Source organism: Argentina silus (genome assembly GCF_951799395.1).
Source record: "Argentina silus genome assembly, chromosome: 10".
In the NCBI taxonomy this organism is placed as follows: Eukaryota; Metazoa; Chordata; class Actinopteri; order Argentiniformes; family Argentinidae; genus Argentina; species Argentina silus.
In genome coordinates this window covers 2,660,173-2,673,734 of record NC_139664.1, presented here as the reverse complement: position 1 = coordinate 2,673,734, position 13,562 = coordinate 2,660,173, and the positions used below count along the sequence as shown (strand labels likewise).

Genomic DNA, 13,562 nt, shown 5'->3' with positions numbered 1-13,562 from the left:
GCATCACATGGGGACTGAAATGGCTTTGTTACTTCACCTCAAACACCTCTCCCCTTTTCTGTTTCCAAAGGGGCTTTCCAACTATGAAAATCTACAAGGAATGAACAGCCCCAGAGCCCACGTGTTGAAACAAAACACACAGGATCTGTGCAGTTTATCCCGTCTATGTGACCATACAAGATACATGCAAACTAGTACGGATATGAATGTGTTGGTGTGTGTGTGTGTTTGTGTGTGTGTGTGGCTAGTTACCATAGATCTACTACACAGTGCGCCTATGTGCTCAACTGTTGATGTCTCACAGGGTAAATTTAACCCAATTTTAAGGTAATAATTCATTAAGGCTTTGATTCTTTCCTCTGAGCTCATCACTCTCTCCTCACAGATCACTACGGGTTCCAAGTAGTAGACACACAGTATGAATGTATGTATGTGTGAACGTTTGTGTTGTAACATGTTACACGTGCCCCTCTGTCAAAGGACACACCTGCCTCATTCATTCCCAGCATTGCAATCAACAGCAGACGCTGCGTTACAGAATAAAAAAGTTTGAGATTAATTAAAAGCAAGTTTTGACTCCAGAGGAAATGTGTAATGGATTCAGTCAGTTAAATGGGGTCAGTCGAAGGGGAAACGGTTAGCAAAGCAGCACGGCAGAGGGGTGCTGATGCAAGACAAAAATGTGTAATTGAGGCACGAAATTGATGCTCTGTGACTAAAATACCTCGAAATCCTAAAAAATATTATATTATTTTTCTGTCATAATTCCACTGTGAATGCACTGGTGTTTTTGAAATAGTGCATATTTGAAGTTAAGATATAAGCTATGGTGAACCCACATCACCCCTATCTCATTTACAATGAAACGGTTTGAAGGCGAGTTTCCATAACTTTCATAAATAAAACTTCTTTCATTTTTAATAATTAGTAGAAACCAACTTTCCTGTGTTTAGAAATATATTAACTTCTTGTATTTCTTGATTAAAAAACAAAATGTCTTGAGGTTACTCATAAATATGTTTGCTTCATTTTAAAGTTTTCATAAATAACATCCAGATACTGACTTTTTCCTCCGCTTTCTATGAAATAATAACCCATGTTAGCAAAATAGATTTTCAAGAAACTGTAATAAGATTTTTTTATTTTTTATTTTATGCTTTCTATAAATGTACGTGGAAGAACTCAAATATAGTCTGCGGTGAAACCCTCTCAAATTCTTGCCAAAACGAACAAAAACTTAAAGCTCACTTTTAAATTGATAAATCAAAAGGCAAAAGGAGTGCATTGGTTGAGTGGTCATCTTTTACATTCAAATGCGTTACTTGCTCATCTTGTGATTTTGATAGGTCGTAATAATTGCTCAAGTGCATTAATTCAAATAAGGATTTCCTATCACTCCTTTAAAGGGGCGCTACAATTATTATACATTAATGCTGTTGTATATTTGTTAAAGAGAAGAAAAACATTTAGGGTTTCTATGGTTACTATTATAGTAAGCTTAATACAATATTGTAAAGAATACTAAGAATTGGAAAGGAAAAAAAAAGAATGTTCATGAAATAGACATCCCCACAGTACCACCTCCGTTTCTACTCCAGATGTAATGGAGCATTTCATATATGGGGGTGAGTTGGTGGATATGAATCTATACCTCAGTCATTACAATTTCTATAACAGTTAGTTGAAATAAATGTCCATTTTAATTTCCTTAAAGCTTTTTATACACCTTATGGTTATGTTGAGGAAATGTTGTTATGCTATGGGATCTTTTTCAGTTAATGTATTTGATGTACTATACTTTAAACTACCATGCATCGAAACTCAAAAAGGAGAAGTTAAAAGTTCTCAGTATGTGAACAATAAACTGAAACCAAAGTGTTCCATCCAAACTAACAAAGGTAGTGTGTTAACATCGCATTAACAAATTTCCATTTGTGTTAAAAAAAGATTACTGTTCCACATGATAAACTATATTGTAAACTTACAAATCTCTCAACCTTCTTTTGTCCACTGTGCCTTGACCTATTCTGAAGGAGCGTCAACTTTCCACGACAAGTCAAGCCTTTTTCACATTAAGAGTTGGGATGAGAAACTTCCACTGACATCATTATTCAAAATCTAATTTGGCAACAAAACCTACATTTAGCATGAACTAATAAACCCCAAAAGGTTCACGCGCTATGATTGGTTTCTTTGGGCGCTGGTTGGGGAGTTATTGATACCTCTGTAGACATTACAAAGCTGACACAGGATATGTCTTCATTTCCTAGATATTGACCGAAGCCTGTATGCCATTCGACTTCTAGTCGAACAAGCAGGGAGAATGTGTGTGTTATTGAAAATGAAAGCTGATTATTCTTTTGTTGACCCCAGCCATCTTGAACTAACTAAATCCAATCTATGATAAAAGGGGGATTAACATTCATAGAATTTCAATCTGAGAGCTAGCAATATAATAACTATATTTGTCCTTGAACCTATCCTAAGGTGTTGTTCTTTGGCGACCTTTGACCTTTTCTCTTAAATTTGCTAAGAAGGATAATGATAACTAGTTATTAACATCGTAGAGAAGTACTGTAATCAAATTGTGCCGTCAAATCAGCCACATAACATATTATTTAAACAGACTTAAAACACTGAAATATATTCTCATGATATGCTTATGGTAACTATAGATGTTTCTCCCTAAACATAAGTAAATACAGAGTAATAAATGTTAAATAAATGCTACTTTCTCAAAGAAAAAACATTTGGCTCAATGCAATTTTTAATGGGCACCAGCATAATATGTTCTGTCATGGAGAGCTCATTGACAAATCCTATGTCCTACCTTCTGTCTTCACTAATGTGTCTGTTTAAGTGTGTGACTGACATTGTCACATAAACACCAATCTGTCATCACAGGAGTTATGAATTCCTGCTTTCGACAGGCAGGAAAAGCCTCGATTGTTCATGTTAAGTTCTTGAAAAGCATTGTTATGTTTTACACTGAAATGTTTCCTTTTACAGTGGAATAGGTTTCTCCAGAATTATAGGTATCGTACTGTATTGTTCCCTTAGCTACAATGAGAATGGAATCTTGAGGTTGGCGTTGGCAGACCCTGTCTTGAAGGTAAGCTTGAAGTCTTATTCAATGTGAAAAAGACAGGATTTAAGCAGTCAGAAATGACTCAAAGGAAGATGTTGGAAAGCAACTAAAGCTTGTGCCTGAAACTGTTACTAATAATTACATTTCTCATCCTACATTGGCATTAATCCATATACATTTTAAGCAGATATTTGACAAATGAAAATTGCATTCAAATGAATCAAGGTGATATTCTGGATGATATTGAATTTAATGAACTTACTTAAACTTTTTGTTTTTTGTTTACTGTTGCAGAACTGATATTATTGCTTTTTATCCCAACACACTTCAACCTGATTCATTCAAAGGGATCTGGCAATATTTTAGAATAAATAAGTGTACATATTTGAGAGAATGGATTGATATGTCAGAGGATTCATACAAGACTGCATTCATCATTACAGGATTTCGTATTGTGTGGTTCATTTCTTATCTATATATTTGACTTGATGAAATTCTAAAGTTAATTGGTTTACATACAATCTTATTATATGTATGGATCTATCTAATATACATTTTTACTTTTAAGGATGATTGGACATATACATATATAAATCCTTGCTCCTATAAATCAAAGTGATTTTCAAATTCCATAAGCTAACAAATTCAAAAGGACATTTTCAACTTGTAAAAATAATCAAAAACCCACTTATATAGCAGGCATTTGACTGGATGTTAAGTACTGATATATATATATACACAGATGCGCAGAATCCTTTCTCAATAAAGTACAATGCTCATTTTTCTCCGGCTGTATAGCCTCAAACACAAGGAGACTCTGAAAAGCCCTCTATTTAACCAGTGCAAACTCAACCAAGTCCTCAGTACCGACTGAATGGATCACAGATCTCCCATATTACCACCGCTACGACTAGGAATAACAATAATCATCTTAAAAAAACATGATAGGGAATCCTTATGTGCATGTCTAAAAATCTATGAAGAAATATTCACCATCAGTGGTCGGTTTGGTATTAATAATATGTTTTCGCATAATAAGGTGCTTTACTCTGTAGATTTTAAAGATGTGTTAAAGAGCCTAATTTCCCGAATTACTTTATCCCCACCGATCCCGGTTTATTCACATTTTTTTCTGGCAAACTGTATTATTGGTTCTTTTGGGGGGGCAATACTATCCAAGGCCTGTCGTTAACCTTTCATGCCAAAGAGAAAGCAATATCCCTCTTGTAATACAACATATTAAGGCTAAAAAAAAACAAAAAAACAAAATACTGTATTCAATTAACAGTGTTATACTGCCTTGAATTTGTCATTGAAAGTTCAGGCCAAAACCACTGTGCAAATTTCCCCATTCATAAATAGTCAACTCTGATTCATTTCTAACTATGTCATAGAATTTCTTTGTGGAAGTACACAGCTATTTCTTCATAGTCAACAGACAACAGGAGTGGTCTGCTGACAATGACATAGGGGTGGGTGGCTGTTGCTGCCTTGTACAAGAGGCATAGGCCTACTGTAATTATTCATCCAATTGTGATGGACAGAAGCTGAGCAAAAGAGTTCTCCAGAAAAAACACAATAAAGCGATCTGCTGCACAGATTTGTAGGAGACCTGCCAAGACACCAGTATGTCCTTGTTCACCCGCCACCACGAACCCTCAATCAAATGCCCCTTCTCACAAATACTAGATCTGCAGGTTATCGTTTCTTTGGAACTGCTTTCTCGCTCTCTCTCCCTCTCCAAAAAGACCCCTTCATATCCTCCAATGGCTCTAATCCCCCTCCCTCCCATCCTCCATCCTCTGGAGTCCCCAGGCCGGGGCGAAGGCAGAGGCAAAGGGTGTGTAATTTGATTCAGCATGAGTCGTGGCTAAATGGGGCGTTTCCTCCGCTTTCCTGTCAATTACCAATCGTCTGATTTCATTCTGGTGCTCCAAAGCTGGCCTGCTATTGGCTAAGCCCATGTGTCTGTGGAGAGGGGGCAGCTGCAGGATGTCCCATACAGTAGGGAGAGAAAGAGGACAGGGAGGGAGGGAGGGTGTGGGGGGCAGGGAGGGAGGGGGGTGAGGGGGGGGTCTCTCTGTGGAGGCTTCGATCTGCACTCGCTCTCTGGCACACAAACAGGCCATCCAAATTGGGGGGGCTGGGGCAAGGCTTAAAACTCACATGATCACACTCCTACTGTACTCATGTGTATGTTTGTGTATTCGTATGAGCATGTTCAGAGACTGGTAGTAAAGTTGTACATTTTAAAGAATTTGATCAATGCTACCATTTTTATAGGTAATAATTAAGCGTATCTAATGATACTGTAGATAACCATTCTGGCTCCAAAGTCTACTAATTTCCGAGAGCTGGCAACCCGTTCAGTTGGTCTCTTTCTTTTAGATGCTACTTTTTTTCCTGAATGTGAGGGACAAAGGAGGCCCCTCTCCCTAGTAGGGATAGCTCAGAGCAGCAGAGAAGGAAAGAAGGAGGGAGGGAGGGAGGGAGGGAGGGAGGGAGGGAGGGATAGAAGGAGGGGTTACATTCACCCAGCTGCACCCAGACTAGCCCTTCTGTGCCTGTAACTGAAGGGTGGGGTGGTCAGCCGCCCACCGAGGGACTCTCTGCCCCCCCCCTCCCCAATACAGCAGGGTCCCCACATGGTCCGCACCTGGACCGGTCCATTTGCCTAATTATCAATGAGTCGCTCCCGGCCGTGTCCGAGCACTCCGGGGCCCACGCCACCGCTGGGCCCAGACAATACGGACCCCACTCAGGGAGGCATTGCATTGTGGGTCGGCTGCGGTCATTACCGCCCTCGACAGCCAACGATCGAACAGTAAGCAGGGAGAAAGAAAAAGGCCACTCCCAAAGAAAAGAGAGAAAAGGGGGGGGGGGGGGGGAGGAGGGGGGGGGGGGGGTAGAAAACACCTCCAACTTGAGGTCGGATCCACAGTGTGCTATGAAACACCTGCTCCTGCACAGCTCTGGTAATTATAGGGGTTCAGCAGGCCCCTGTGAGCTCAAATACAAAGCTGTTGGTCTAGGGGATGGGGATGGGGAGGGAGGGAAGCTCTGCTGATTGTGGTACTGTATTTTAGGAGGTTTTCACCCATATTAAAGTGCACTCTATTACTGAGTCAGAGAACAACGTAAATGTATTTTTTTTCCTCAGCTTCTGTCCAAACACCAATGTCTAATGCTCCCTTATTCACACTGCACACTCCTCAGAGAGCTGCCTGTCACCTGTGCTCTCATTTTGTCCTATATCGTTCAGGGATAATGTCCAAGTGACCACATAAGACAATAAAGCTGGGGTAAGGTGGCTCTCCAACGAGTCTGTAGGGGAGACGGAACTCCGGAACTAGCCAACTGGACGAATTCCAAGGCTTCTGGCCTCACAAATTAAATCAGTGCTTAACACTGGCGAAAAACCACATGCTTTTCAACTGCCATGAGGAAAGGGAGCATTGCTGATACTTTTCAACAAACCGCAGTGCTATTTAAGATGTAAAAACTATGAATTTCAAGTAAAAGAAAATGTCAGGAATACAATGTGTAGCATTCATTCACCTCTTTATGAAAAGGGAAATTGGTCAAACATATCCGCCTAAAACGCTTTTGAGTGAGCTATGCTGTCCATACTGTATTATTGTTAATATTCTAGTACGTGTCTATGGACAACTACTAGGTAAAAAAGAGCTTGTCAGGGATAGATTTTTTTCTGAAAGGTGACAATGTTGAATTGTCTTTCCTTTGACTGGGGCCAATATCAGCCTTTGTTCAATTTTATAACTATAATTACTTATAATCTGAGTTTGTCCAATGTTTTTCGAGCCACTTATTCAAAGACATTTATAGGGTGACTTTACTTTTTCATCAGCTGCCTAATTTTTCTGGATGATTGACAATCATATTTCTGAAACTAAGACGATTGTAAGGTGCTTTGAATCCTTCTAGTTCTGTTTTCACTTCCCAGATCATTCAGATGCAGATTCGATACTAGGAAGTTTAACTGAACCTCAGTGATCACCTCCTTCCCTCCATATAAAACCACTTCATGGTAAAATAAATCTGAATCGTAAAATGTTCACGTTACTATCTACTTCCGCCCATACTGTGATTCGTGAATGAACAACAGCAGCAGTAAAAACAAAACAAAAAGAAAACTGAAAAATGCTAGGTACTATACTTTTCTTATAAACAAAAGTTTTATAAAATATATATGTATATATATAAAAAAAAAAAATATTTCTTATACTTTTTAGTAAAGCAAGCAGTGCCTTCTAAAATATCTGCTTGTTTGTTTTAAAATTTTCTGAGAAAAAAGAAAGTACATATAATAATAATAATAATCATAATAATCATAATCATAATAATCATAATAACCATAATAATAGTAAATAATTAATCGAACAAACACTGTGATGAAACGAATGATAAAAACTGACGTGGTGTTTTTTAGGAGAATATTCGGATAGCCTGTGAGACCAGGGTGTGGCACACAGGGCACTCAGGATGGTTAAGCTCACAGATACGAATGGCGCACTCCATGCAGAAGAGGTTGTGGCCACAGGGCACCAGGGCGGCCGTCACTTTACTCTCGAAGCAAGTCATGCAGTCCCGCATGATGGCCGGTGGAGAGTCCGGGACGGGCAGGCGCCCGGGGAAGCCCACGCTGACCGAGGTTGGCTCGCTGTGGGCGCGGCGGGCCTGGGCGTGGGGCGAGCCAGACACTGCGGCGATGCTGGTGACCGAGGAGTTGCCGGTGCTCCCTCCCCCGCAGGGCTCAGGCAGGCCCGGGGAGAGTCTGGTCAAGGGCAGGGGCAGGCCTCCGAAGCTCTTGGAGCGTTGCTGGGCGTAGAAGGCCACCTGTTTGGGATAGTCGGGGTCTCCCCAGCTCTGTGTACCATCTGATCCAAAGTAAGAGCAGGGCTTCTCTACCGGGCTGGAGAAGTTGCCCTTGCTGTAGATCCCTACCCCTCCTTCTCCTCCACCCCCTCCGACCATGGCGTCTGAGAAGTTCTGGCGGTAGCTGCTAGTGAGCGGCTTGCGCTGGCCCCCCTGCAGCCCCCACACCTGCTGCAGGCGGCTCTCCAGACCCCCGGTGCCTGCCGGGCCGCTACCGTCCGGCCCCAGACAGTCATTCTCGTTGTTGTGGTCGTGCAGGCCTCCTGTTCGGAAGGCGATGTGCGCCTCGATCTCCTCGCGGGCCCTGTCGGCGTTGCCGGGCGAACCCGTGATCTCAAAGACGGGGTCGCGGTCTCGGCTCGGCGTGACGATGTACGTGCAGGTCTGCTGCTGGATGCGCTTGATGGTGGAACCTTTAGGGCCCACCACCAGCCCCACCACACGGTACGGCACTCTCACCTGGATAGTGGTCTGGCCGGGCAGGGGCGCAGGCGGGGACCCGCTGAAGGAGACACCCAGCTTGTTGCGGGATGCCCGGAGCATAGAGAAGTGCTCAGCGGCAGAGATGATCTCGCGGCGGGCCAGGGCCACATCCTCCTTCCGGCCTGTGATCAGGAACACAGGCTCCTCACCCCTGACGGGGGTCTTGATGTAGGTGTTGGTCTTAGCCCGCAAGGCTTTGATCTTGCAACCTGCAGGGACAGTGAGCAGAAGTTTGAATAAACCCAAGACACAATTAACTACATTTGCTGATACACACATCACTATATAATACAATGAAAGCTTGAGAATGTTGTAACTTAATGTAGTACAAAGGAATCGTTAAAGTTGATTTTTTTTCTGTTAAAACAAAGACAGAATTGATAGTTGACCTTTGACAAACTTTTAAAAAGACGGCTAATTTTGGCTAAAATGGTCAAGACTGCCACAAGAGACGCTCCAGGATTTTTGTCACTAATTCTTGACATAAAACGTGGCTTACGTGTTGACTGTCTGGTCCATGATATAATGTTAATCCATTTCTTGTCTTACTAGACCACACAGTCCTCAGTTTAAGGCCAACACACTTTTGCAAATGGCATGGGAGTCGGGAGGTGTGCCCCTCTCTGTCCAATCAAGTAAAACAAGGACCCGTTTTTGGCTCATGAGCGCTAATTAATGGCTAGAAATACACACAGAAACCTTTATCATGTCTTTAATAGTCCATCGTTACTAATACAGTTCAGCTACAATCTCTAGGTTTTTCTCATCTTCACTAGATTGTACGGTAAGTCAATTTTTTTTTATATTTCTGCCCAGATTATCACTGCGAAGGACATAATTCAAGACCAAATCTAAAATCTACAGCACAGTATTGAATAATTCAAGGGATCCAAATTGAATTGGACCATGGTATTGAATTGGACCAAGATGTTGAATGGCCCAAACCCAGATTCAACAGTGTTCCTGTGTCCAAGCATATCTTGTTTTGGTCAAGTATCCTAGCTAAGGTTGCACAATGCTGCACTGGGCAAACAGCCCCTCTTCCTCTCCCTGAACTGACCAGGTGGATACCCCGGTCCACGCATCCATCATTTGAATGTCATTCATCGCAGTGCATTTGCTCTTGTGTTTGATCAGTTTGTAAAAGCTTACTATACGAAATGCTTTCAGGGGCGAGAGCCTTGACATGAGAGAGAGCAGGCTAATGTTATTTCACGTCAAATTACCTTAAGCTGTAATACTGAGACTTACAGTATAATAATATATATAGTATATAATATATAGTATAATAAGACAATGGCAGGAAGAAAACATGAGTAATCGTTGAGGAGGGTTGCTTAAGAGCACTTGAGGTCAAGAGGTATGTAGTAAGGACACGGCAGTACTACACCCGACAGGAGACAGCATGCAACACCCCATTAGGGCAACCTGTGGTGTAAAATCGTCATGTGTGCACCGTTCTTATCCAGAAGGTCATGTTTCTATATTCACCCCACAAAGACGTTTATAGGCTAGCAGACCCAGACTCCCGCCCCCCCCCCCCCCCCCGCCCCCTAAAGACGGCTGTGTAAGATGTGCCTCTATGGCCTGGTAGCAATCATCAGCAATTTATTCTATGGACAGACCTCAGTTCATCCATTGGGTAGCAGTACCACCACTGATCACAGCGCACCATTACATAGTAAGTAGTTCTGGAAAACACTCGGGCAGAGTGGATCAAACATCTACACTGCCCACCTCGGGCAGAGGAAGACGTGGCTCCCTAATGCTACTAAATAGCCCCACTTACTACCGGAGAACAAACTTCACAGGCATAGGCGGCACTGACAGGGTGACTAAGTGACGCTCCCAGGACTGAGTAGTTCAAACCGTAATGTTTTCCTCTTTACGGATGACGCTTGACTATTGGGGTGCAAATGATAAAGGCAGATGGAACCCTCGTCTTTCATACCATAGCATTACCAATGTTTTTCAGAAAAACGTGTTTTATAATGTTACGACCATGTGAGGTCACATGCTTCATTAACATGACAGGTTTAGCTTACTTAGTGACCCTCTGTAAATATAATAGCATGACAAGTGAATTGGGATTTAGATTAAGACAAGTTCACTACTCTAAAAACCACCCTAAGCTATAAAAGTCTCTGAATACACGAGAAGACAAAGAATAGGCCTAGGCTTAGTGAACTAGAATCGCTCAAAGTACTCCAGTGGAACCTGTGCAATCCCTCTCAGGGAAAGGACAAAGATAATTCTAGATCATTCCACCACAGTATGCCTCTAATTTGGAGAGCATGCTTTACAGTACTGCGTTGTTAGTGGTGCCTGCACTGCAAACCTTGACCTACAGTGGCAACAACACAGCCTCAGAAGACACAAAAGCAAACCTCCGGAATCAATTCCAATGACTTTGACAAAGGGGGAAACGATCATATTCGCTTCTCCAAGACGGGACGCGGACGCGTCTACTTGCCAGATTCACCAGACAGTAGTCGACTCTGGGAATGGGGCGGAGGGGCGTTGAACGTGAACTAACTAATGAGACCCTGAATCAAAAGGAGCTCATCCCAAATCCCCCAAATCAGCACTTTTCAGCCATGGCAAAGCCCCTCTGCTGCACTTGTGCTCTCTGGATCCACCCTCTGGCCGTCTTCAGTTACCCCATTAAAATTCAAAGCTTACACTTCAGAGTAACGAACAGGAGCCGCACGGGGAGATGAGGGGCACTTAGTGGCAAAACAAAATCCAGATCACCACATCCGTGGAGAAAAAAAAAAGCAACTAGGATTGAAGCAAGCTGTCACTGCTGCCATGGGCCCTCTTGACATTGTGGGGACCCGTTTTTTTTTTTTTGTTTGTTTGTGACCCAACAAACGTGAATTAGGATTCACATATGGGGCTGAATTTGTCCCCCTTCTCTCCCTCTTGGTGACTTGGGGAAACCCTGTGGTATTGAGGGTGTTCAATGGAATATGGTTCAGGAGGAGCTCTGGTGTTCGATGCCTGGGCGTGTCTCTCTTTCAGTGCTCAGTGCCCTTACCATCCATCCATCCATCCATCCATCCATCCCTTCTTGTCGGCCCCCACCCACTTTTGGACTCCTCAAAACAGAGCGTGTCAACAATGGGCACAGTGACACAAAAACACCCATGCGCCACGGAGCCAAAAACAAAACAGAAAGCAAAAAACTTTCAGTCGCTTGTTCTGAGGTTAAGACTAGGGTTACAGACAGCTTCGGGGGGATTCAAGCTTATTCACAGACACCGTGATAAATATATCATGGACTTACTGATGAATAAATCAAAACGAGTTGACCACTATGGCTACTTAGAGAATGGGTTGAGCAAGCATACACACTCCATTCTTTGTTTTAGCCTCAGAAAGAAAAGGGGAAAAAAAAGAACAATAGAAAATACAAAGAAGTCTGGGCTACATGTTGGACGAACTTCTCGCTGAGTCACGCTTCGATTCCTTGGATCATCCCGACCTGTCTAGTGGTAACACTGTCTAATAAGTACCCCTCCCCTCACCCCCCTTTCTCACTTTCACACCTTTGTTTGACAGCTGCTGTCATTCAGGTTCAAGTCCAAGTCTTCAAAAAAAATCACCTCACATTGAATGAATAACGCACTTAAATCTGACAAACAACTTTTTCACTCCCCTCACTTAAAAGATAATTACATTTGCTATTAAGTACCAAGCACGCGCCATTGTGCAATTGTGTCACTGGGGCAGCTCCTCAACAAAAACAATAAACATCATGAAAATTGCACGAGCCCGAAACCAACTACAATACGACACGGGTTAACCTCTAAACCTCATTGTATAAATAATATAGTGGATAAATCTTTAGAAAGCATCTTAGAACGACATTCCTCTGTTACCAGTAGCACGTTGCGTTTTTTTTTTTTTTTTTTGAACAGTCTCGCGCGTTCAGACGACAAAGGAAGCAAGTGCTACCCCTGCCTGAAGTGTGCGTCTGCGAGCTGACATTGATGGCGTGGATGTAGAATAATGCGCCCATGAGGTAACGGTTACACTACTGCTTTGTGTCTCACCACGTTTGAAACCCACTGGGTCGAGACAATAGCAGTGAACGCAGTTTTAACAATGTAACAGTTTCTGCCACAGCATGTTAACTTGTAACATATTTGTAATCACGGCCAAAGAGTGGGGAAGCCTGGTGTCTCGGCGGAATACAACAAAAAAAGAATACCACTCCCTTTTCTATATCAATAACACCAGGTAACAGTTACAGAGCTTCATCAAAATACCATGAAACCCACGGGGAGGTACATTTAGTGCTGAAAGACAACATAACTTTGGATCGAAACATTTTGGTCGCAGTCTTTACCTTGTCTCCCTACTATTTCGGCCACATGTTCAGAGCTGGGCACGGGGACGCATTCTGTTATGTTGCAGCCTCGTCCTTTCGTCTCACTTGAGGAGCCCTCGTACAGGACACATAACTTGCTCTTCCCTTGCAAAAGCCCCGTGTCCCCGACACCTCCGCCAACGTTATTGGTGTGGTTGTGATGATTATTGTTTTTGTTACTCCGGTCCTGTACTCCCGTTGTAGGAGCCCCGCTGCCGTCTTCGCCTTCCCCAAGCCCCAGTAGAGACAGCTGGCCCAACGCGACCCTCAGGGCACGGGAGTCGTCTTCTTCCTCGTCGGGTGGCACAAGGAGACCTTCGCTTCCGAATCCGGAGCCGGCTAGATCCCCGCCGTAGCCCCCATTTTTCTCCATGATCCCTGCTAGAACCAGCAGGCTAGGCATGGCTAACAAAAGAGTGTGAGACAAAGACAGGGGAAAGAGACTGGAGAAACAGCACCCGTGCCGCCTCCCCGCCCCCTCCTCCTTCCAATTCCCCCTCTGCGCTAGTCCCTCCCATAGACCTGCCCCCTCTTTCTGTCCGCTATACTTTCAGCTCCCAGCTCTAGGCGAACGGGACTCAAGGCCGTCTGCACGGAGAGGGGCTAGGCGATGTATCGCTCCACCCAGTCTGGTTTACACAGTCCCCCTCCTTGCTGAGACAAAAAGAGCCGCCCTCCCGTTATTCCATTCCGTCTCAGGTTCCCAAGCCTGTGGCATCT

The 13,562-nt window shown here is 43.3% G+C and overlaps 1 protein-coding gene across 1 annotated transcript; it reads right to left on the bottom strand.

Moving 5' to 3' along the window:
* Window positions 1–7,521: 7,521 nt before the first annotated feature.
* mex3a (mex-3 RNA binding family member A) lies at window positions 7,522–13,260 on the bottom strand. Its single transcript, XM_083678416.1, has 2 exons — window positions 12,822–13,260; window positions 7,522–8,676 (listed from the first exon to the last, which is right to left on the bottom strand). The coding sequence occupies exons 1-2, from the start codon at window positions 13,243–13,245 to the stop codon at window positions 7,535–7,537; spliced, it is 1,566 nt and encodes a 521-aa protein (XP_083534542.1). The 5' UTR covers window positions 13,246–13,260; the 3' UTR covers window positions 7,522–7,534.
* Between the last annotated feature and the right edge of the window lie 302 nt (window positions 13,261–13,562).

Bases quoted from the DNA above. Each gene is read 5' to 3' on its own strand.
- mex3a (XM_083678416.1), bottom strand. From the start codon at position 13,245: ATGCCTAGCCTGCTGGTTCTAGCAGGGATCATGGAGAAAAATGGGGGC. The intron at 8,677-12,821 runs GTAAAGACTGCG...CTGTCCCTGCAG, and splicing joins CGAAATAGTAGGGAGACAAG to GTTGCAAGATCAAAGCCTTG.